The following is a 25,467-nucleotide window of genomic DNA, read 5'->3' on the forward strand; positions in this document are numbered from 1 at the left end:
AAATTCCGATATTTTTATGAATATATATTAAACTTAAGAAATATAACTTATTCATATAATTTATAACTTATAATTTTTCAATTCAATCGATATTTTAGATCTAGGTTAGGTTAGATATAGAAAATGTCACGGAAAGTTCCGTATACTTTTATATTTAATTTGCGTTTAAAAATGCCATTTCTTTTATCTTTTATATTCAGCTTATCATTATTGTTTTATCTGCTTTTTTTACTTTCTAACACAAAGTGCTTTTAAAATATACAATAATTACTGAATATAATATGTTTAGAATTTTTTATAATACTCATTGTTGTTTTTTATATATAGGAAATATATAATATTTCAGTTTTAAGGAAAAATATAAGTTAAACTTTAGAATTTGCTATTTACTATTGACTTATGAGTAAATGTATACGTGTAAAAAAATATATTTACGAACTAATTTACTATATACATTTTCTAGCTATTTTTGTAAATAAATTAAATCTATATTAACATTTATTAATTATAAAATTACATTTTAAAATATTATTTTAATACGTACTTTTCAGAAGTTCTTTGAGATGTTCTACAGCTTGTTTTTGAAGTTCCGATGATTCACGAAGTTCTTTTATGGCAACTTCCTGGATTTCGGTACTTGGTGCTCCAAGTTCGATTTCCAGGGTTAAATCACCCAGTTTGATGGAAGGTAATTGATTCATTACGCTTAACATTGTGTCTGAAATAATTTACCTATAGATTATATTTTCCTCACTTTAAATTATACAATATATGGCATAAATATGATTTACTCTAAAATCAATTGAATAAATTTATAAAAATATACCTAAGCATATAAAATTTGTTAATATTTTTTATCGTAATAGTGTTAAAATAATAATTACATCGTACAATCAATAATAATTTAATAAGATATGAATAATATCTAATTCATAATTCACAGATTTAATTATATTCTTTTTATAAATTTTTTCACGTGAATTGTTTCGTACAATATCGATTTTTACAGTTATTACTCACAATCCGTTTTATATATGAAAATTTTTATTTATAATTTGTCTATTGTTTCCAAAGTTATGATAATTTTGAATATTCGTTGGAAAAATTAGAATTGCTAAAATTAAGGATGATCCCGTGATTAAGACAAATTTACAGTAATTTATCATTATTTATTTCTATATAATTTGATCATATTTCCCGAATCCCAGAATAATAATAGAAATTTACTATAATATTTATCTGCCATTTTTTTTTGTCTAGTGGTTTTTTTCAGTAAATACTTAAATTATTCGATTCGTATTTAAAAGAAACAATTATGTTTAAACAAAGTCAGTAAAGTATGAAATAAAAAGGTAATAAATATTGTTTGTTATAGTATGTTAAAAATTCAAAAATCAAAAAAACAGTAAAAAGACATCTAATTTAAATAAATATAAAAATGATGTAACCCTTAGTAATACTTAATATTGTATAAAGATGCAAAGTAGATTTTATATAAGAAAAAATTGATAAAATTGACAAGGCGTATATTATGCAAGAATGAACAACGTGAAGCAATTACGTCAGACTAGTTTCGGAAGGATTTTCATAGCTATTAGTAAAATTATGTCTGTAAGAGTAATATTAAAAGTAATCTAAATTCTGGGTTAATAAAGGATTTATAAAATTGTATTTATGGAAAAAGTAAATTTTGTTGTAATTTCTTTTACATAAATTAGTCTTATTTTTTTTTATTAAAAATTAGTATACTTATTGGATAGATTTTTTCTACTATTTATCTTTTATATACATAATTTCAATAATAAAAAAAACTAAATAATATATAAACTAAATAATATAAATAAATAATTCAAAATTATCTTATTAGTAACCTATTTGGAATATTATCAATATTTTATAAATAAAGATTAATCAATAATATATAAATAATATAATAAGGTATATATGGATGACTATAAAAGGATGACTATACAATTGTTTAACTATACAGCTAAGGATCTTACAAAGTACTTATAAATTTATTTTCTATCTTTATAAGTAATGAAAACTATGTTTCATTGTTTTTTTAAAGTGTGACATTAAAATTAATTTAATTGATTCCGTTTATTCCGACATCATTAGGAATTGACAGCATTTTATTAAAAAGATAATAGCAATATTAAATTTAATAGTTTAAAAGTTTGTGTTGCTTTTTAAATACCAAATTAAAGTGATGTACATACAAATAAATTATCGAATATAAAGAAACAATAAAAAAAAATAGATATATGTTCTACTTATATTGTACCATCTTCATATTCATATTTTTAAATTGCATTATTTTAATCATATAATATTATAATATATAACATAATATTGTACACTGAAATTCAATACTTTTAATTTGAATAGTATAGATTTTACCTTTCTCGTGATAAAAATAAAACCATCCAACAATATGAAATTCATAATATTCTTCTTAAAATTTAAAATTATTCCAATTATTCTAATTATTTATGGATTTTATTGTTTCTATTTGAATTCCATAACTGAGTGGCAAAATTTTCTATGAAAATGTAAGGGAATGCTTTTCTAAATTATTTCTTCCTTGCTGATATATATGAAAGACAACGTATCCACAATAATAAACCAAAGTAGTAACTCGTCTGCAGTTTACAACAGAGTGACATTTAAGTTTTCAACTTATCGAATCTTTTAAATACCAACACTGTTCAATTACTAAATATTATCTTCCACTCATATAATACGGCTGCAATAAATAAATTTTCCGATAGATAAGGGAAATCGAATTTTATTATGTTTGATATAGAACATTTAGCTTCAAAGAAGATAAAAATCCTGCCAGCTTATTTTGGTCACTTTGAAATTTCATTATTTTTGAATATTAAAATTAATTATAATGTTGAAGTTCAATATTATAATTAATATTAAAAAGTTCATACAGTAATATGTACAGATTCAATTGTTCAATAAATTTATAATTCAAATATATTTACCGTTGTTTTTAGTAATAAGAAATTTAATATTATGTTTTAGTATTATGTTTTACTATTAAATAATAGATATAAATCATAAATAATTCATTAAACATTTATATTTTATTATTTTATAAATTAATGTGTCTTTATTTTTTCTTTTTATTTTTTAAGTTCAGGACATACTTAATAAACTTCTAGATTAAAAGGACATCATGAAATATGGCAAAATGAATGAATTGAGTAAAACAGTAATATTATATATATAAATTATACTTAATATGTATTTAGGCGAAAGAAAACTATATCTATTTGCTTGTGTGTGTATAAGTAGTTATTATTAACTACTTGATAATGCATTTATTATCTTTGGTAAAAAATTGACAATGTCAAGAATAGTTTCTACAACATCACTTTGCTATCATATGAATTACTTTAATTAATATTACCACATATTTCTTTCTACAAAGTATTCAATTTATGTGAAATATATGAAATTAATTTCTTTATAATAACTATACGTTTTAATATGATTTTATAATAACTATATTTTATAATAATAATAACTATATAGTAATATATATAGTAATTAAATTTTCAAATATATTTTCACAAACACGCACGCTCGAGCGCGCGCGCACACACACACACACACGCACAACACTGATTGCACAAAATATATTACAAATTATATTAACTATATATAACTAGAATGATATTTATATGTTAATTGTGAAATATTTTATATAAAATTTTAGTTATATATATACTTCTACATTTTTATAATTTATATATATTGAGATACAAAAGCGTTGAATGTTCACAATAGTAAAACGAAATAATTTGTACGCATTTAAAAATTATTAATTAACATTAATCTATAAATTTGAATGAAAATAAAATTTTATTGAATTATATAAATAAGACTTATTCTAAATAGATATATTCATAAAAATTTCAATGTATTATAATAAATTTTAATATAAATTACATGCATTTTAGCGATTTTCTTAAATTAATTTAATTTTGATATAATATGACAAATTTCATTTACGTCTTTTTGTATAACATTAAGAAATATGCTTAATATAATTCATTTTAATTAATATAATAATTTAATAATCGTGATTTCGTAGCCCTTAAAAGATTAAGAAATAATTTATTGTAATAATTTATAGTCAAAGAATTAAAGTCCTAAAAGTCGATAATAATTGTTTAAATAAAATTATACGTACGTTAAACAAAATATTTAAAAAAAAGATATATATATATATATATATATATATATATATATATATGTTATAAGATTTTTATTTATGATTAAGTTTTATCTGCAATAGTAAAAAGGATTTATAAAAATCAATCAACTGAATTTGTTTACTAAATTAGTAACACGTATTATCTAAAAAATGGCTCTCACTTTATTATTCTTTATTTTTAAAATGAACACTTTTCCATTTGTATCGGTAAATTAGCAATAATTAAATAATGTAATTTTAATGGTGATAAACTTTCTTATAACCCCGTTGAGTATAGTTGATGTGATGTAATGTTATCCAGGAAAATTCATTTGAGCTATTTTAATTTTAACCTTCATTGTTTTAATGGTAGGATTTTCTTGAGTAAGAAGTAATTTACTCTTCAATTGCTGAATCGAAGATTTGATGTTTGATGTTCAATGTAAAGCAAATTTTAAAACTTTTAAAAAATTATAAGTTTCAGATTCGGGTTTAGATTCCAAAATAATATTGGTCGAAGTAACAAGTTAACGTCTTATATTTACATAAAGGGAACGGTTCATTCTATTTTAATAAAACTATAATTCAAGATATTTGAATATTTGACAAGATTGTGATTTATCATTCATGTTTAATTATGAAGCATTAAAAATTGTCTAGCTATTTGTAAAGGCTTCATAAGATTATTAAATCAGCAATTGTATAATTTCTTCTCTACATTAAGAATTGTGTTTAATGATGTGTATTTGCATAGTAATTTACTATTTTCATTATGTAAGTTTCTTAATTTCATATAAAATTAATTTTTTATATTCATTTAACAAAAGAAAATATACTTATACATTGCAAACCTGTAATAAGTGAATTTATAATAATACAAGTAATTTTAAGGAAATCAATGTCTATAAAAAATTAGTAATTAATGGATGAAATAAAAATTTATTCTAGTATTCTATGTAACTATTTATTCGTTATTATTTTTCATAGGAATTTGTATTTTTTAGTTATTTTAATTTTTCATAATTTATCCTATTATATTTAAGGTTATATAAATATATAATTAAATATATATTAAATATACATTAAAAATAAAATATGTATAAAAAATTTTCTTATACAACCGTTGCAATATTACTTCTATTTCCTCAAAAAATAATTTGAAATCGTATTACATTGATAAACCAATTTTTAATACCACAAAAATAAAAGTTACTCTATTAACTATATTGTACAATTATTTTTTTATAAAAATGTAATTAATGAAACATAAATCCATATTCTATGGTTATTATTATTGAAATATTTTTCGTTGTTTTTCAATTTTATTTTTTTGTTTTGAATATTCTTTTCAAAATTAATTTTGATAGCCACTGATTAGCCTACACAAATATAATTAAAAATTCAATAAAACTAGTTAAATAAAAGTAGCAATATGGTTTATGATAAATGTCACGCAATATTCCAAACAATTATGTAGTTGAAGATGAATATTTATATTTGTTAATTAATACATTTTATAGAAACGGATATTAGGAAACATGTACACTATCAGTTAATCACTCGATTTCTCTATAAATTAATGTAAATGTTAATCATTTTTCTATCATTTATTTAACAATTTTCAAATGTACATTAAATCATTAATATAAATAAAATTTAATCGTTAGTAAGTTAAAGAGACTTATTTATTAAGAATAGAATTTTTTATAAAAGAAGTTTATTAATTAATTTCGGATTATCATACTTTAAAAATAATATGTCATTATTTAATTTAGATAATCTAATACAAATATTATAGTTTACCAGAAAATTATAAAATGCTGAATTTAAAATAATGAAAAATTAAATACAAACAAAAAAACTTTATAATAAATCATATCTTTAAAATAAAAATTCTAATTTATCAAGTAATTTTGGTAATTAAATAATTTTAAATTTAATTAACTTGTGTGAAATGAAATTAACACTACATTATAAATAATTTTATTATATGTATCATAAAATTATACATAATCTATTAATAATACAGATTATACTATTAATAACATAATAAAGTAAATTATGGAAATATAAGATAAAAATAACAGTTTTGTTTATACATAGATATTACACAAAATAAATTGATTATATATTCAAAAGTCAAAACAAAAATGTTATTTGAATAATTAGATTATACAAATATATGTTGTATATTTCAATTCTAAATTAGATATTTTTATAGATAAAAGATCATTGGTGGAGTAGACGCTCACGTATATCATTTTTCATAAAGCTCATCGTTAAGATGATGCATTATAAATATTTATTTGTGTTTTAGTGTAATTCTGAGTGAGTATGACATTTTTCGGTTCGTTCATTGTTTAAAACGTATGTAAAATTGTTAACATTAAGTAGGTGTTCGTTTGGAACCCTCCAGCATGCGTAGCAGCACAGCGTCCATACATATGAATAATTCTAGTCATATTCATCCCGATAGATGGGAAAATTAGATAAAGAAGGAATGTATGAAACACTATATTAGTATTATTAAAGTATGTTATATATTAATTACAATGCTGCTTAATATAAAGCAAAATTAAAAAGCAATTAAAAAATCATGTATATTGTTCTAAGAATATATTTTTATATTTTTATTTTAAAATTTAATTTCAAAAGACTTAATTATATTCATACATTTTGCGTATTAAATACAAATATTTTTCTTAATTAAAAATTTTATAATATATTTTTTTCTCCTATTACGTATTGTCACTTGGATTAAATATTAATTACTATTTTATATTTAGAGTTATTGTAATATTATTATATTAAGTGTAAATTCATAACGCATTGTAATTATATGACTAATACAAATTGTATTTAAGCTTTGCTTAAAAATTATTTTTAATTTAAACAATTCATTTTATTAGAAAATGTTTATTATTTTTATATTTCATGGTTATAAATCGAAAAATGGACTGGATCATTTAATTATAGATTTATATTTTATAAGAATTTATATGAATTACAATTTTTAGACATTGATAAGAAATTTCAATGTTAATAAATATCAATGGATAAAATGAATTTTTATTACATTTATTAGATTTTACTTTCTTTTATGAGTTAGTCTTCTTTTCTTTTTTTTTTTTTTTTATCGTGTTATTAAAATAATAAAATTATTTATACTATATTAATTTCAATAACTAAACTAATTTATCATTTATCATCACAAAAGTGTATATTGATTCATGAAATCGTAAATAATGACTAAATTTATTAAAAAATTCGAATTTATTTTTCTGAAAAATTGAAGTACATTTAAATAAACTAATTTTAAGAAAATTTTTATAAAGGTAATATTATTTTGACAGTTTAATGAGATCGCCGAATGTAATGAATTTCAAAAGTAAATAGAGTTCCAAATGAAGATGCACATGAAAATGAAATTGGTATTGACAGCAGTTGGGAAGTAATTACATTTCAAGCAAACACGAGATCTGATATATTGCAAAAAGTTTCTAGGAATATTCTCGATAATACTCTATGTCAAATATGTTTCCATTTATTATGTAATCTGAGCAAATGCGCGTCTTTAATAGACAAGGAATTGTTGCATATAACGTAAGTTTTTGGCAAATAATTTAATTATAAGTATAAATTCATAAGATTTTATTTTGATTTTCATTTACTATGCGAGTATATAAATAAATTAAAGTTAAGTCAATTGTACAAAAAAAAAATGTTCATGATTAATTTAATACTATATTGTAGTAAAACAAAAATTTTACTTTGCAATCAATTTATTTTGAATAAAACGTTTTATTTTCTGAAATGTCATTTTGTTAATTACAATTATGTATTGATATTGCAATATTCTCGTCACGATGAAAATCCAAATATTTATTACTCAAAAATACAAGCTTATATTATATAATGCAAATAATAGCTTTTCATGTATTTTGTACATTAATAAATTCATTTTAAATATATTTTCTTTATAATTTTTTTTAGGGAGAAACGGTAATCCATTAGTCAGTAATGGAAAACTCCTTGATAATACTTCATTTATATTACAATGCGCTGTTGATGTACTGTTGATGTAAACATGAGAGCTTTTCATATATTTGATTTCAATTCGAGTTATTGTACATTTTTAAATCTATATCGTTGAAAAATATAATCTATAAAATAAGTTCTTTTGAAGAAACTGAATATTTAAGATTAATAATTTTGATCAATTTTTTTTTTAATTTTAAATATTATTATAAGTATTTACAAAAAAGTTGATATGTATCTAATTACTTTAAGTCAAATTCTATTTGGTATATTGAAACATTTTATTAGTTAGAATTTTAAATTAATACTAAATTTTAAAGTGTTCAATAAAATATTAAGTTTTTGTGTATTTAGACGAATAGAGCAAAGATACTAAGATAAGAATTTCATCCATTATCATTTATTCTACTAATTATACTGTAGATAAATGACTGTTTAAGTAGATTGTAATTAACAGTTTCGTATAGTGTAAATAATTTAGGATCTATCATAGAATGAGAAATTAAAATTCCTTTGTAAATTTCACAAAAGTTATTTATTATAGTCGAACATAAAAATATAATAATTATTGTATATTAGTATATAATTGATAACGAAGAAAAAGTTTTACTATAATGGGTTAAAAAAGAGTAAATAATAATTCAATATTTCAAAAATAATTGATTTTATTATATCTATTGCATATATACGTTTATTATACCAGTTCAAAAGAAAGTGTTATAAAAATTTTAAATTCAATATGATATTAAATATTGTAGTTAAAAGATAAAACGAATATAAAATTACAAAATAATTGAATAATTATATGTATCAATATCAACTACTTAGACTCAATTAAATAGAGTACAATATCTTATAGAAATATTTAATGTTCAAAAAAATTAAATATGGATATAAAATTAAAAAATAAAGATATATTGAAAATTCGACGAAATTAAATACATTATAAAAAGTTGTCGGATAAACATAAAAAAATACACGTACAGATTTTGAAAAAAAAAAAAAAAAAAAAAAAAAAGAATTATGAATAATGCAAAATCGATGAAACAAACATATAAAAGTCACGGAGAAAACTATAAATAAAATAAGTGATAGAAAAAAATGAGGCCTTCAAGCTTTAATTAATAATAAGAAGTTTTTTTTTTTTTAACATAATATGAAAATTCAGGAAATAACTACTTTAAATTATATATTATAATGTAAATTCATAGATCAACATAATCAAATAGCAAATTTATAAAAAGAACAGTTAAATTTGCAAAAGAGAAACAAATAAAGGAGAAGAACTATACGAAAATAAAATGTAATTGATCATATAAATATATATCTATGCATATAATTTAATAATACATAATATTTTTGATAGATGGAACGATTCTTTTATATAAAGAAATATTGAATATCATTAGAGTTCATAACGTATAAATTTAGTGAATATTAAACCCATACTTATTTTTGTAATTAATTCATTTCATTATGTTAGCGATTTATCAGAGAAAAACTGTATGTGTACAATATCTCTAATATATTGAAATATACTGACGAATAAATTATAAAGGAACGATTCAAAATTTGTTTAAGTAATACGAAATTATAAATAATAATTTTTATATTTCACTGCCCATAGCATTATTTTGTGTTATCGCTAAAAATATTTAACACATAAATTAAGCATAAAATAAATAACAATTATTTAAAATCATTATCATCAAGAGCTTGATTGGGTTCTAATAACTAGTCTTAAAATAATACAATTTTTATTATAGATTTCAATAGGAGCAGTAGAATTTTTAATTTTATATTATTTTAATTTTAATTCTTTTTATCGCTTTTAAATGTATATAAATGCAAATGTACTTAAATATTAACTCACATTATTATAGAATAATTTATTTATTTATCGGATATTTTTGAATACGGTGTTCTTACTTACACCTGAATTATTCAGAAATATTTATCTTTAAATAGTGTATTTTGTAATAACATAAATGGATGACATTAGCTTAGTCGATGATAACACCATTTATTAAATTCAAACATAATTTTGTTATTCAATTACTCAGCGTATTAACTTCTCAAATTTTTAGTTTTTCTTTTTAGTGCCACCAATTGCCGAACTTATACAATGAAACTCAGTTTTTTAGTTGTTGCAATTTGTATTATTGCGTTTAATTATGAACTTTCACGTATTTAACAAATTTTTATTTTACTATTTTGTTTATTAATTTTCTTCTTTCTTGTTTTAAGTTTAATTTATATTTTAATTTATATTTTTTTATTGTATTTGAAATTTTTCTATACTTTTTTAATATTATTTTTTTACGTTAAAGAATTTGTTTAAAATTACCTTTTAATTTTTCTTTGCCTTATTAAATGAACAAAAAAAGAATATGTTTGGTCACTTATTTCTTCTTATTCTAAGGTTGTTGAATTTATAACGTTTTGTAAAATTTATTTATACGATTTTTTTAGTTTAGTATTTAGTGAAATTTAATTTATTCTGTGCTTTAAATATTCTTATATATATATATATATATATTTTTTTTTTTTTTTTTTTAATTATCTTTGTAAATATTAAAAGTTTTTAAATATATTTTTACATTTTTTGCGTATTGAAATTTTACTTTTTCTTACGTTTAATTTTATTTCTATTTATCAATTTTATATTTCATTTAATTTTAATTTGCATTGATGAGTTTTTAATTGTTATCCTATTTATCCTTTTGAATTTTATGTTTTTCTGTTTTTTTTTTTTTTTTTTTTTTTTGATAAGAAAATAATATATTTTGTTAAATTTAAAAAAATTGTTTGAAAATAATATATTTTGTTAAATTTAAAAAAATTGTTTTCGATAATTTTCAGTTTCGTAACTGCTTAAAATTTAGATAAATTTTTAAAAAATTTTCCCTAAATTTTCTTATCTTTGATATCAATTTTTAAACTTGTTACTCTTCTGTTTTTATTTAATATCTCTATTTCGAAGACCTGAATTTTTATCGCTCTACAGTAAGAGATTATAATAGTTTACATATTGCAAAACACATTTTCTTTTTTAATAGATTTTTGTATTGATGTTATTATTAATTTTATGTTTTTTTCTTATTTATTTAATTTTATAATGTCATATTAATTTTTAATAGATAAGTCAAATTTATCATAGTTACCATTTTATCATTCACATTTCAATTCTTAATGATTCTTAATATCTGATACATATTCTTCTATATTGAGTTTTTTTTTAACTTATTACGCAACAACGGGTATTGACATTTTTTTTTTTTTACTATTACTTTTATAATTTTTGTAAATAGAATAATGTAAACTTCATATGGGCAATGTTAAAAAATTGTAATGTAAAAATTATTTTTTTTTTTATATTAGAATAATGTATATTAGCATAACAAATTAAAAATTTGGCAATCAATGAAGACATTTAAAAATCCTATATAAACGTGAAATAGTAATTCATTAATATTGAAAACATGTGAAAAATATTTAATAATAATGTAATTTATAAAATTTTTGGAATATAATATTAATAATATACATATGAATTTTATCATAGAGATATATTAAAGTTTTACAGCATTTGTAGGTGTTGCTATGAGTATATTTAAAATTTTGTTGTTTTAATATTTATATGTTATACAAATATTTATAATTTTCAATAGCCGTATTCTTAATATTGGAAGTGCCTATTTTGAAAGCACAGATGTCTAATAATTTTATAAATTATTTATTTCTATCTTAAAATATTCTTCTTTTCATTACATGATTTAAATTTATTAGTACATTTATTGAAAAAATTTTCTATTTTATATAAAACTTGTCGAAGAATTTTTATATCTGAGGATTGCAATATTTTTCAGCGATTTTTGCAAGACATTTTAGGATTATTGGAGGTGAAAACGCAGGTCTCCATGAATTTCCATACTTTGCATCATTTCGTTGGATCTCATCTAATATTCATTTTTGTGGTGGTGCTATTGTGAGCCAACGTTATATTGTTACAGCGGCCCACTGTGTTTCTGACTTACATAAAAAAAAGCGCGATGTAGCAATTTATGTGGGAGTTAGTAATAAAAATACTTCTGGAACGATGCTTACAATTCGTAACATCCACGTTGATCCCGAATACTCATCGATAACTAATGTTGAACAAATGAACCGGCACGACTTTTCTATTGTTAAAGTAATCAAAATTATTTTTTAAGATGCTTTAAATAATAATATTTTGGTACTTCATTTATTTAAAACACATCTATATGTATTTAAAATAGTCGCAATTTTATGATTTTAAGAAAGTTTGTATATGGTATATTATAATAAATGTATAGAATGTTATTTTAACAAAAATTCGTAGCATAATAAATTTAATTAAATGATTATTGCCATGTAACTCAAATAACCAGATAATTGAGAACATATGTTTTGTAAAATTCTAGTTATCAGCTTGTTTAATATATTATTGAATTTGTATATTATTAATTATAACATTGAAGTAAATTTGCATTGGCCCTATTTTTATATTATTAGCTGATATTATTCTTGTACGCCTTTATTTTAAATAGCAAATTTTAAAAGATATTTTTATATGCAATTTATGAGAAATTATTATAAATGTCTGCCGACGAATTTTAAACAAAGAAACGTTTTTTTATTTTAGGTTAAAGAAACAATTATTTTTAACGAAGCTCAAAACAAAGTTGAGCTTGAAAATCAAGAGATTCGTGAAAACGATCTTGTCTTGCTAAGCGGTTGGGGATCAATTTCTTATCCGAATAATGATTTTGCGGACATTTTACAAAAGACAACCATGAGAATTCTTGACAATAATAAGTGTTCCCAGAGAGTTGGCTTTGTCGTTCACTATGAGCAAGTATGTGCATTCAAACGTAAAGGAATTGGCGCATGTATTGTAAGTTTTTGCAAAATAATGTAGCATAAGATCATTATAATATAAATTCTTCGATTAATATATAGTTTATATTAATATAAAAAATAGCTCTATTCATTCATTAAAATTAAAGTGCTTTAAATATAATTTATTTTTAATGTGTTAAAAATGTTACAGGGTGATAGTGGTAGCCCACTGGTCATAAATGGAAAACTTGTTGGAATTTCTTCGTTTGTACTACCATGTGCTTTAGGCCAACCTGATGTATTTATCAGAATTTATCCTTATAAAAACTTTATTAAATTTATAACACAAACATAAATTTATTTGTTATTATATTGAGTTCTGAAATAACAATTTTTTTTTTTTTTTAATTAAAGAAAACAAGTATATGACAAAAAATAAAACTTTAACATAAGCTTCTTATAAGTATGACAAAGAAAAAAAATTAGAAAAGATTTTATTATATATTTTAGTAGGCGGAACTATCATTATTAAATGAAAATTTTTTATTTATATTTTTTTAAAAATAATTCAATAAAATTTAGAATAATACATGTTTTTATTAATATTATTTTTATTATAGTAACGACTATATAGTAGCTTATATCTTAATCAGATAATTATCGTCCATATCGAGAATTTAATGATATATAATATAAGAATACAGATAAATAAAGTATATATATAAATAAATAATATAGGTTATTTTCATATATTTGTAATGAGTTTTTTATTTCACATAATTTTGAAAATGCTTTTAACGAGTATATATGAATTTCATATTATTTTAAGATATATATTGATGAATACAAGAAAAGATGGATTTGAAAATTGAACTTTTGATATAATTTAACATTTATGTTATTTTTATATTTTAATTTTATCTCATATTTTTATACGTCACATTTTAAAAAAGTAAATAAAGTGTTTTTTAATTTTTATCATAAGTTTTCTAAATTATTTTTTTCTACATAAGTTTATATTGCTGATATTATTAGCTCGGAATATTAAACAAAAAATTAAATTAAAAAATTACAAGCACTTGTAAATATAATTTTTATTGTTTCTGAGATGATAATAATTTTATTCTAGTTTCTATGTTAGATACTGTTGTAGTACGGTAAAGATGAACATTGTAAGATTCTTATGTCTACCTTACATGAATTTATATCAATTATAATTATAAATATATTATTTTTTAATTTTTATTCCATTATATTAGAATACGGTAATTATTTAACATTTGCTATTTAATTAATGTCTAAGTGTTATATTAATTTGTTAAAAAACGATTACAATTATATTTTTCAACTAACCTCTGCTATTGGTAATAATAAATGGTGTTCTAAAAATCATAAACTGCTTCATGTAAAGTGTTTAATAAATCTAGTTGAATAGTTGACTGTTCATCAAAATTGTTTATATTAGTTGCGATAAATTTGAGCGACATAATAATGATTGCATCAATGTGTAATTTCAAGGAGACATTCGAATAATCTGGTTGTAAGGAATACGATGCCGAAAGAGCAGCATAAATTATGCTGAACTTGGATAAGATACGAATGACTAATTGAAACAGAATTGCTATAATCTTCAATAACAGAAGCTAGAAGTTGCTCAATATACAAATCACATCAAAATATTTATTCGTAATGCAATGTTCAATTGAACTCCTTCGCATTCATACATTAGTTGTTTTCTCACCGGTAATTCTTAACTAAATATACTTAGACTAAAATCGTATAATTTTTAATTTACCATAAAAGGTTTTCGTATATTGAAAGAAAATTTTTAGTAATGTTTACATTATCAAGTATTTCTAAGATTATAATAGCTTGTTGGTTAAAATAATCTTCACATGATTTTCATTTTTATTATTTGAATTTTTTTAAGTAATAAATAAAATGTTAGACTAGGATTTATGACTTTTTCATTTTTTAATAGTGAAAAAGGCTGAAAATCAATGTTTTAACTAATACGTCATTTAGGTTTAGTGTAAAATTAGAGAAAAAAAAACATTATTATACAATGATATTTTGACAATTTTTTATGGATAATGCAAATAAAATTGAATATAAGTTCTGTACAGGAGAGTTATATTTGATTAACCAATGATTAACAACTAATGCCTCATATAATATTTTTCAGAATTGTTTGTGTTAGTTTGATTTTGTAACCAAATGTCTAAAATATTTAAACATTTTAAATCAACGTAGTTTCTATAAATATTGGAGCTTAAAAGGAGAAAATAACTGATTGTATAATTCTTTATTTAACATATATATAAATATATATATAGCCTATGTGCATCAAGATGATATATTTATAAATATTATACACTTATTTTTTATACATTATTTAGCTATTACATTTTATAGGTTAAAAAGTTTATAATTAAATGTATGCTACGTTTGAGGCTTTAAAATTATAATATAAGAATCTTTTAGGAACAGAATAAAAAATTATATTATTTACTCGATCCAGTTTTATCGTAGAAGGAGGCATTGAAGCAATTTAAAAATTACGAAGTAAACAGAAGCATCATTTTGTAATGAACTATATTTCAGTGGATTTCGAAAAGTGATGGTGTAACTGACAAGAAATACGATATCATTAAATAATTAATTAATTCATTGTATAAATATATAAAGTACAAATATATAAAATCTACATTCAAGATGACGTAACTCTACTTAGTTTCATGAATTATTAAATAGTTAAGGTTACAATAATATAATCAAGATTTATAAAATTTAAATATAGTCAACTCAGATAACTTCAATGATCCATTACAAAAAACAAATTTTGCTCTATTAATCGTACAATAATATATAACGTAAACGAGTCGAGAAAGTTGCGAGCTAGCCTACGCTAGCATCTGATGTCCATGAAAAATATGTATTTTTCTTCGTCAAAATCATTTTTTTGACTGCGTTAACGAAATTGAACTTGTAAAGGGTGAATTAGTTTATCTTGTTAGAAACTCCATGGCTATGTTATCTAAGTAGGTTATATTAACTAGATAAAGCTAAAAGATTTGCAAGTTATTTTATATAAGAAATTGAAGATGATTCGATATGTCAGCCATTTATGCATAATTTTAATAACGTTGAATGACGTTATGACGTACTACATATTATGTAAATGTTATGAGTTACGTCTGAAGGATTATACGAAATGCTATAATTTATATATTGATGGAGTATGTAAATACTATTATTTGAATGAATAGAAGTTGTTATTTTTCTGAATTTAAATCAAGATAAATATTTATATATTACTGTTTAATTTTGATTGTTATATTTAAGATTAATGATTCGGAATCGCTTTGAGCCAGCCTTGTTCAGAGAAAAGTTACAGATTCAATATATTTAAAAAAGAAATTTTTTCAAATCAAATAAAATATGTAAATAAGTAATGAATGTATTTATTTATTCGCAAAGTGGTTAATAATAATTAATTATAATAAATTAAAATAATAATAAATAATAATTTTCAAATAATAATTAAAGAATTTGAATTTACTAATAATTGTACTAGAATATATAAACAAACTAAAATCTGTAGTAGTCAATTAAAATGTACATAAATTTTTCACAAATTAAGAGACTTACCTACAATAAATCAACTTTATTTAATGAATGACATAAAACATATTTACACTTCATGTATCTATCATTATTCATATATCAATTATTTTATTATTATTATTATTAAGTTGATAATAATATGTCACTATAGGATATTTGTTTACTCTTAGTATTATAAATTAAAGATAAAATATTAATAATCATAATTCTTTTAAAGTAAATGAAGTAGATCTAATTTTAATTTAAATATTTATTAATGTTTCTATTAATATATATATATAAATCAAGACTTTCGTTGATAATTTTATATGGAAAAATTGAAACATTTTATTGTGCAATAATGCGTTATTGTTGATATAATGCGTAAGTGCTTTCACAATTTTTTTTTATGTAAATCCTTATTATTTCGGATTTTTATAGTTTCTGCTTTCCAGATTAGTAGAAAAATACATTCTTGTTATTAAGCATACAATTTAATATATTAATATTAATTTCATACATTATGTTAATTTAATTACATTATGGCATATAATTATTTTAACTGTGAGTATTTAATTAAATTATTTTCCATTTTCAAACTTGCCTCAAATTTACTAAGAATGTTCTTAACATCTAATAATTGCGAATATATATTTCTTCTTCAAATATTTGTATAAATTTTGTATAATAAAAATTCTATGTAAAAATAAGACGAAAATTCTTTATTTTTATGATCATTTGTAATTATACTATTGGTAAGTTAGTAACGTAAATAATTTCTACGGTATTAATCCTTTAAGTCATTAGAAGTCGTACTTTTTAAAAAATATTTTTGTAAATATATTTACACTGGTTCAAAATTAAAATATATTAATACGACATTATCGATACTTATTATATTTTACATATTATATTTGTTTTCAAGAAACAATTTTAATGACAAATGATTTTTATATTCAATTATATTAAAGACTCACTGCTCATATTTGTATATATGTAAATAAAAAATAAATATTTTATTTAAACAAAAATTTTGCTAAAATTCGATAATCATTCCATACAATACTATAAAATACAATGGATTAAAATATTAAAAAAAAAAGAAGAAGAAATTATTGTATATAATATTAAATTTCATTCGATTTTTTTGAAAATAAATTTTATAAGTTTTAACATTAAACATTTTACATATGGAATTCTAAAAATAATTTGTTGCTTTATACTTTTATATAATTTAAAGTCCATTAATGATAAAGTAGTAAATTAATTAAAAAAATATGGCAAATATCAAAAATATACATGAGCAGTTTTTATTTTCATATCGAACGATGAATTATAACAATACCGTTTTTCATATTATGATCAAATAATGAATATATTATTAATATTTCATAATATTGTATAGATTAAATTTAATTACGTTAGTGATTAATTATTTTCTATGGAATTTTAATAGCTGTTTAAATATTTTAAATTTTTATGAAATTACATTATTAAAGTTATTTTATTTTTCGAATACATTTTAATGTATTAATATTAAAGTAATAAATTTTTATGAATTACCAAAAATATGATGGCTTAGCTATCTTGTGAATACAATTTAATATTATTTAATAATTATACATAATGGAATTATTCTCATATTAACGTATATTAAGACGGTTTCTTTTATATGAGTTCGAATTTTCAAGTTTGAATTATTTGTAATTCTTTACAATTGAATATTTAATCTTCTTAGATTTAAATGATAGAAACTCTTGTATCACGTAAACGTAGTTTTTAAAATAATAAGGCTGTTCAAATTTGTTAATTTATAGCATCTTATGTCATAACACAATTATGTTTGGGTAGCAATAGAAATACATTTAAGAATTTGATTTAAATTTATTTCAAAATATCTATATTAAAATGTATTCATATATAAATTGAGCTAGTAATTTTTACAAAAAAAGTTTTGGTGTTTTCAATTTAAATTTATCTGGATATTTCAAACATCAAATTCTTTATTTTTATCGCCATTGACAAATATTTTGAAAGACTGTATACAGATAAATTTAAATGTGTATTTTTTAAAAATGATTATCATATGCATGATTTTGATTACTGTATATTCATTTAGTCAACAATAAGTTCATCTATAAATTAAATTTCAAAACTACAATTTCCATTTGATTACTTGCAAATGAAAAATGAATATCATAAATATAATTTATTTTATTGTATCATTAAGTGCCGGTAAGTTCAAATTATATTATTATATTTACAATACAATATATTCATTAATATAATATTACACGAATATTTCAGCAAGTTTATTATATATTTCAAAGCTCATATATATATATATATATATATATTTATGAGCTTTGAAATATATATATATATATATATATATATATATATTATATTAGATAATAACAAATTTTTTATTCTTTAAAATAATATAATACCTATTTTTAAAAATTTGTAAAATTATAATATCATTAAGTTGTAAGTTTCTTAATTATGTTATCATTTAGATATTTTAACATGTTTTAAAGTTATATAAATATTTTAACACGTTTTTTTTTCTTATAACATATTATGTAATGTAAACATGGTATCTGGACATATTATTGATATATTTCTCATACGTAATTGGTACTTTTTTTTAATCCAAAATCAATATTTTAAAACATTTAATTTAAGTTTCTTATTTACATGTATACAGCACTCAACATTCTGAACATTATTTAGAATAGTAAATAAAAATATAATTAAAAGTTGTATCGTATTTAATATAAGAAGGTGAAATTATTGAACAGATAATAAGAAGGTTTTATAATATTTTTACTAGTAAAAATATTTTTAAAATATTGTAATGTTAATACTAGTTCGTTATATTATGAAATTTTATTCATAAAAATTTCCAATAATTTTATTAAAATTTATGTAAATTGTGGACTAAGCTTTTATTTTCTTAAATATAATTTTTCAGGTGTTTTTTCTAAACATGTAAGGATCGTTGGTGGTCGAGATGCCGATATAACTAACTTCCCCTATGCTGTATCATTCAGATTAGTCCATTCAAATGAGCATATTTGCGGTGGTGCAATCATCAGCGAATGGCACGTTTTAACGGCAGCTCATTGTATTGAAGACTTTGCGAATAAAGTAGCAGTAATTCTAGCGGGAACAACAAACATTCTGACTACCAATGGATATTTATATACTATTAATCAGATTTCACTTCACCCGGATTATACGGGGGAAATGCAATTTGAATCAATGAATCGAAATGACATCGGTATTGTTAAGGTTTGTTAGAAAATATTAATTGTGATGTATTTTAATCGTTGTAATGTATTTAAATCGTTTTAAAAATATCTTTAAATATATTATTAACTAAAAATTAGATCATTATAAATTTGTTATTATCATAATTTATTAAATGATTCCATTGTATCTTATAAATATTTACTTATTAATTTAAATAAAAACAAATATAATTGTATAATAGAGTAGCCGCATCATACTTGAAAATATATAGAGACATAATTTAATTAATGATGTATACCTTCATTAATTAGAATATTTGAATTTGAGTATTTTAAAAAGAAAAGTTTCTTGCAGAATTTATTATTCATTTTTAAATGTCATACTGCAAAACAATATAGAAAGATTTCTTTAAATTTCATACTTTCTTAATCGAACAAAATGTTACGATTAAATATTTTGATATTGCTTAAATAATTACTATTTAAATAAATTATTTTATATAAATATTATCAATAGTTTTTTAAATAATATGTATTTAAAAAAAGAAAATTTTTTCTTAAACTTTTAATATTTAAATAAATAGTTTATGTTTGAAAAAAAAATCAAATATACACTATAATATACTATGAATAATATAAAAAATATATATATATATATATATATATATATTGTTCTTAATTAATATTTTATTAGTATAGATACAGTTGATTAGTTATTATAATATAAAAGAAAATTGTAAATATGATCTTGTAATTATGGCATTAATTTTATATACGTTAAAGTATAAAATTTAATAAACTTTTGGTCTAGTGATTTTAGTATCATTAAATATTTTATTATTGAATAACTAGCAGAAATAATTTATATTTAAATGGTGAAGATATAGTTGAAACTAGAAATAGAATGATTTTTTTTGAGTTTTTTTAATTGTGAGAACAATAAACTATGGTCTATATAAATTGAATAATTCTTTAAAAATCGAACGTACAAAATAAAATGCTAAAAAAATGTATTAAATATACTATTTAATTCTCGAAATAAGTTACTTATGAATCATGAAGATTAATTTATTTTTATCTATTATTTAATGTAATAAATTTTAATATATTACTTTACTTTTAGGTAAACGAGTTTATTAGTTTTAATCAGTTTCAAAATAAGATAGAGCTTCCGACTGAGGATGCTGAACCAAACGATAAAGCTATTATTATTGGTTGGGGAGCAACAAGCTATCCAGATCCAATTATGCCTGATACATTGCAAAAAGCTAAAATGGAAGTGATTAGTAATAGAATATGCTCTCAAAATCTTCCATTTCAATTAAGTGACAACCAAATGTGCGTCTTCAAAGCGAGAGGAATCGGCGCATGCATTGTAAGGCTTAAAAAATTTATATAAAACTTAAAATTTAATAAAATAATATTTTGTTATAATGTACACACACACACACACACACACACATATATATATATATATATATATATATGCAATTGTAAAAATAGGTATAATGCATATAGACAAAAATCTAATTATCAAACTATATTTCTTATATGAGAGGGAGAATTGTTTCTAAATGCAATAATCATTCTTTGCATTAACAACATTTTAGAATTTAAATATTTTATATTAGGATATTTACTTTTTTCATTATAATTGGTATACAATTATGAATTCAATATCGTAATTTTAATGATAATTTACTTCACATATATATTATTTTTTATCTTAAACAATATTTTATTGAGAAAAGTATTTATATAATTAATTATTAGATTTATTATGTAGACGGTAATATTAATAAATACGTATTGAGAAATGTTTAAAAATTAAAAATTTTCTAGTATAAATTTTATATAATATTAAAAATGATATTTATGAAAGAATTAATTAAATTAAGTATAAGTGTATATAGGCAGATTATATACATTATATAATGATATATTGTAAACTATTTGTTGTTATCATTCAGAATAATTCAAATATTAAAATTATATTGAATTAAACGTTTCACTTAGTTTAAAATAAGTATAATACAATATATTTTATAACTATTTGACATTTCTATCCAGTGAATTAATATATATTTTTACAATTTTCTAGGCTGATAGTGGTAGCCCACTGGTTAAAAATGGAAAAATCATTGGTATTTCTTCGTTTCTTCATCCGTGTGCTTTAGGAGCTCCTGATATTTATATTAGAGTTTATCCATATTTAAATTATATTAGGTCTGTTATAAGTGTTTAATTTCTTTTTCTTTTTTTTTTTTTTTTTATATATTTCGATCAAATTTAAAGAGTAATAATTTATAAATGAGTAGTTACATGAATCATGACTAAACGTTGACATATTGTTTCATTGTTTATAAAACAATATAGTAAAATAATATTTCATAATTTTTTTATATGATTCGATGAATTACTCCATAATTTTCACTAAATATATTTGTAAAGAAATATGTGTAGGAATCAATTGATTTCTAATCAATAATATTTCTCAGCTGTAAATTTAATGAATATATTATTTTACTTTACTATACTTACTTTATATCTATTTAGTGTCAATCATAGAATTGCATAAGAATGTAATTAATGAATGATACAATTAATTTCCTTAAATTATAAAATAATCTGAAGTTTAATAGGTTTCATAAATTCATTTTTTTAGTAAATATATTCTGTAGAATTGGCAATCAATTTTAAATATTTTAAATATCTTCATCCATGATTAAGCAAAATAATAAATAAGTTTAAATTATTTTCTAAATAAATAGGTACTATATGACACAAAATAAATGACCATATACAATATTTCATAAAAAATATATTAAATTCTATAGTAATTAAAGTTCTAAAATGATTAAAATAAACTGAAAATAGAAGGAGAAATATAATAAATTTGTAAATAAATTTACTGTTTTTAATCATTTAAAATTTCAAACAATTATGATATAGTCTAGTTTCGATGTGTAGTTTATTTATTTGTAATAATTTTTCAATATAATTATTCAATTATTATTATTCAATATAATAAGATTAGTTATAATTATTCAATATAATATGGACACTAGTTATGGTAAAATTATAATTAATTTTATTTTTTTAACTTCAAACAAATATATTTATATTTAATGAAAATATATTTTAAAGCGTTGCCTTATCTAAAGAGACTACTTACACGTTAAAGAATTGTAATTTTTACAACTTAGTTATAATTTTTATATTTAAATAAACGAATCATTAATTAAGTAAATTATCAGTATTTTTATTTCTTCGAAATAATTGTAATATACATGTCATCAAAAATATTAAATCTTAAGAATTAATTACTTTACTTCATATTTATCAATTTTACTTTTCCTGTATTTATTATAAATCATTTTTTAAATTTCAAAAATTTATTTTCATATCTTCAAAACCTAATTCATAACATTTTTATTCTGCATAATTAAACTATATAATAATGATTATATTAATAAATCTTTAATTCATTGGATAATATAAATTTTGTAATAATAATATAATAATAATATGAATTTAAATAATTAACTAATGATATGAATATTGTATGTATTTGTATTATTAAAAAACATTTTAATTAATGGAAATGAATAATAATACTGTAATCAATATATGGACAATTATAAAATAATTTTTACCCATTATTTTGATGGTTCAATTAATATAAAGTGTATTAATTTCTAAATTTGATGTTAATGGATATTTGTCAATTATAATTTTTTATTTAATTATTATATGTGTATTATGTACAATAATAATTCTTATAATTTTGAAAGGGCGATTTTTTTTAGTAATAGTATTAATATAATGAAATTTTATGTTTATTAATTCTTACGTCATTAAAATAGTATTTTATATGCAATATATTTATATGCAATATATTTAATAGCTTTTAATGTAAATTCTTTTCCAATTTAAATCTATTTGGAATAATCATGTTACTAAACTCTATAATATTTTATGAATTTCTGTAGGAATTTCATGTTAAAATTTATATTTGAAGTTATTAAGTATAACTAAAATATAACATTATATCTAAGATTTATTTCTATTGTATCACATTTATTTGCAGAATTTACCATTATCTTATTTAAATATATATTAATATTATATTTTATCACAATATAGAATATCAGATATATATATATATATATATATATATATAAATATATATAAATATATATTGTTTAATTATTATTGTTTAGTTAATATATTTCCTTTCTATTTAAAATAAGTTCTATTTTCCTAATTAACAACTTTGTATGAAAAACAAAAAAAATTATAAATATTAATTTAATTGTAAAATAAATCTAAAAAAAATTTCATAAATCTGTTGTATATAATATATTATTTTTGTTACGATATTATTTTTATTTCTATTGTATTAAGAATTTAATATTATCAACATTATTATTCTTTTAAATTAATGAGAATTACTTAGTTTTTAGGAACCATAAAGTAATTTTTATTCTTCAATTTTTAATATTATACATTATAAAATAAGATAAGTAGTGTTGAAATTGTACAATGCAAAAGGTTTTTTGGCTTACAGTAATAATAATAATAATAATAATAATAATAATAATAATAATAATAATAATAATAATAACAACAACAACAACAATAATAATAATAACAAAAACAATAATAATAATAATAATAATAATAATAATAATTATTATTATTATTATTTTTATATTTGTTTAATAATAATAATATTATTATTATTTATAATTGTTATAGATAATAATAGTTCTCAAAGTTTGAAAATAGTGGTTGAACATTTTTCGTATGTTAATACATAACATATCCATACAATGTAAAGTATCCTTCATAATAAGAAGCGGTGACCTAAAAATATGAAATTTAATAATCAATATTTTGTTTTGTATTATAAAAGATGAACAGTAAATTCATATGAAAGACTTGATTTGAGATAATGACAAATAAATAAATGAGAATATTTATATAAATAAAGTATTTTTTTACGTTACATTTAATTATGAAAATGTCATGTTTGTAATAAATTTGTAACTGGTAAAAAGCTTGAATGTTTATTATACATTATCATCAGTATTATTATTACAATTATTAATTAAATGTTTGTTATATTCATTTATTGAATAATTATATCTATTTTAAAAAATTGTTATTTACTTTTGTAACATTCATATTTAATATGTTATTGACAAATTACGAGGGCTAAGTGACAATAAAATTTAATAATTTGCTTACGTAGTTCACTATTTATATATTATTAATAATAAATATAATTAAAATATAAACTATTAAATATTATAGAAGAATCGAATAACATCAATCAATTATTTCACAATTCATTATTTTCTGATAAATATTCATCATTTTACATTTGAACATTCAAATTTTTTACCTTAACCTTAGCATTTTATATATGTAATATTATATACAATTAATTTTTTTTAATTTTCACTAATTATAAGAATTGCAATA

General features: G+C 19.7%; 2 protein-coding genes across 4 annotated transcripts in view; one reads left to right on the plus strand and one right to left on the minus strand.

Moving 5' to 3' along the window:
- Positions 1 to 25,467, minus strand: part of LOC105368020 (alpha-tocopherol transfer protein-like) — a 58,643-nt gene that overhangs the window by 9,272 nt on the left and 23,904 nt on the right. For all 3 annotated transcript variants that reach the window (XM_011506905.1, XM_011506907.1, XM_011506906.1), the window contains exon 2: positions 545 to 718. In XM_011506905.1, the coding sequence (XP_011505207.1) occupies positions 545 to 713 (169 nt within the window). In that variant the 5' untranslated portion in view covers positions 714 to 718. The remainder of the gene's footprint in view (positions 1 to 544; positions 719 to 25,467) is intronic.
- Positions 11,855 to 15,314, plus strand: LOC105368417 (chymotrypsin-2-like). Its single transcript, XM_011507427.1, has 5 exons — positions 11,855 to 11,858; positions 12,103 to 12,443; positions 12,924 to 13,169; positions 13,326 to 13,412; positions 15,300 to 15,314. Exons 1-5 carry the CDS (start codon positions 11,855 to 11,857, stop codon positions 15,312 to 15,314), a joined length of 693 nt encoding a protein of 230 aa, XP_011505729.1.

This window comes from Ceratosolen solmsi, unplaced genomic scaffold, assembly GCF_000503995.2.
Source record: "Ceratosolen solmsi marchali unplaced genomic scaffold, CerSol_1.0 scaffold6, whole genome shotgun sequence".
Classification (NCBI taxonomy): Eukaryota; Metazoa; Arthropoda; class Insecta; order Hymenoptera; family Agaonidae; genus Ceratosolen; species Ceratosolen solmsi.

Bases quoted from the DNA above. Each gene is read 5' to 3' on its own strand.
- LOC105368417 (XM_011507427.1), top strand. The intron at 12,444-12,923 runs GTAATCAAAATT...TTTTAGGTTAAA, and splicing joins ACGACTTTTCTATTGTTAAA to GAAACAATTATTTTTAACGA. The intron at 13,170-13,325 runs GTAAGTTTTTGC...AAAATGTTACAG, and splicing joins AAGGAATTGGCGCATGTATT to GGTGATAGTGGTAGCCCACT.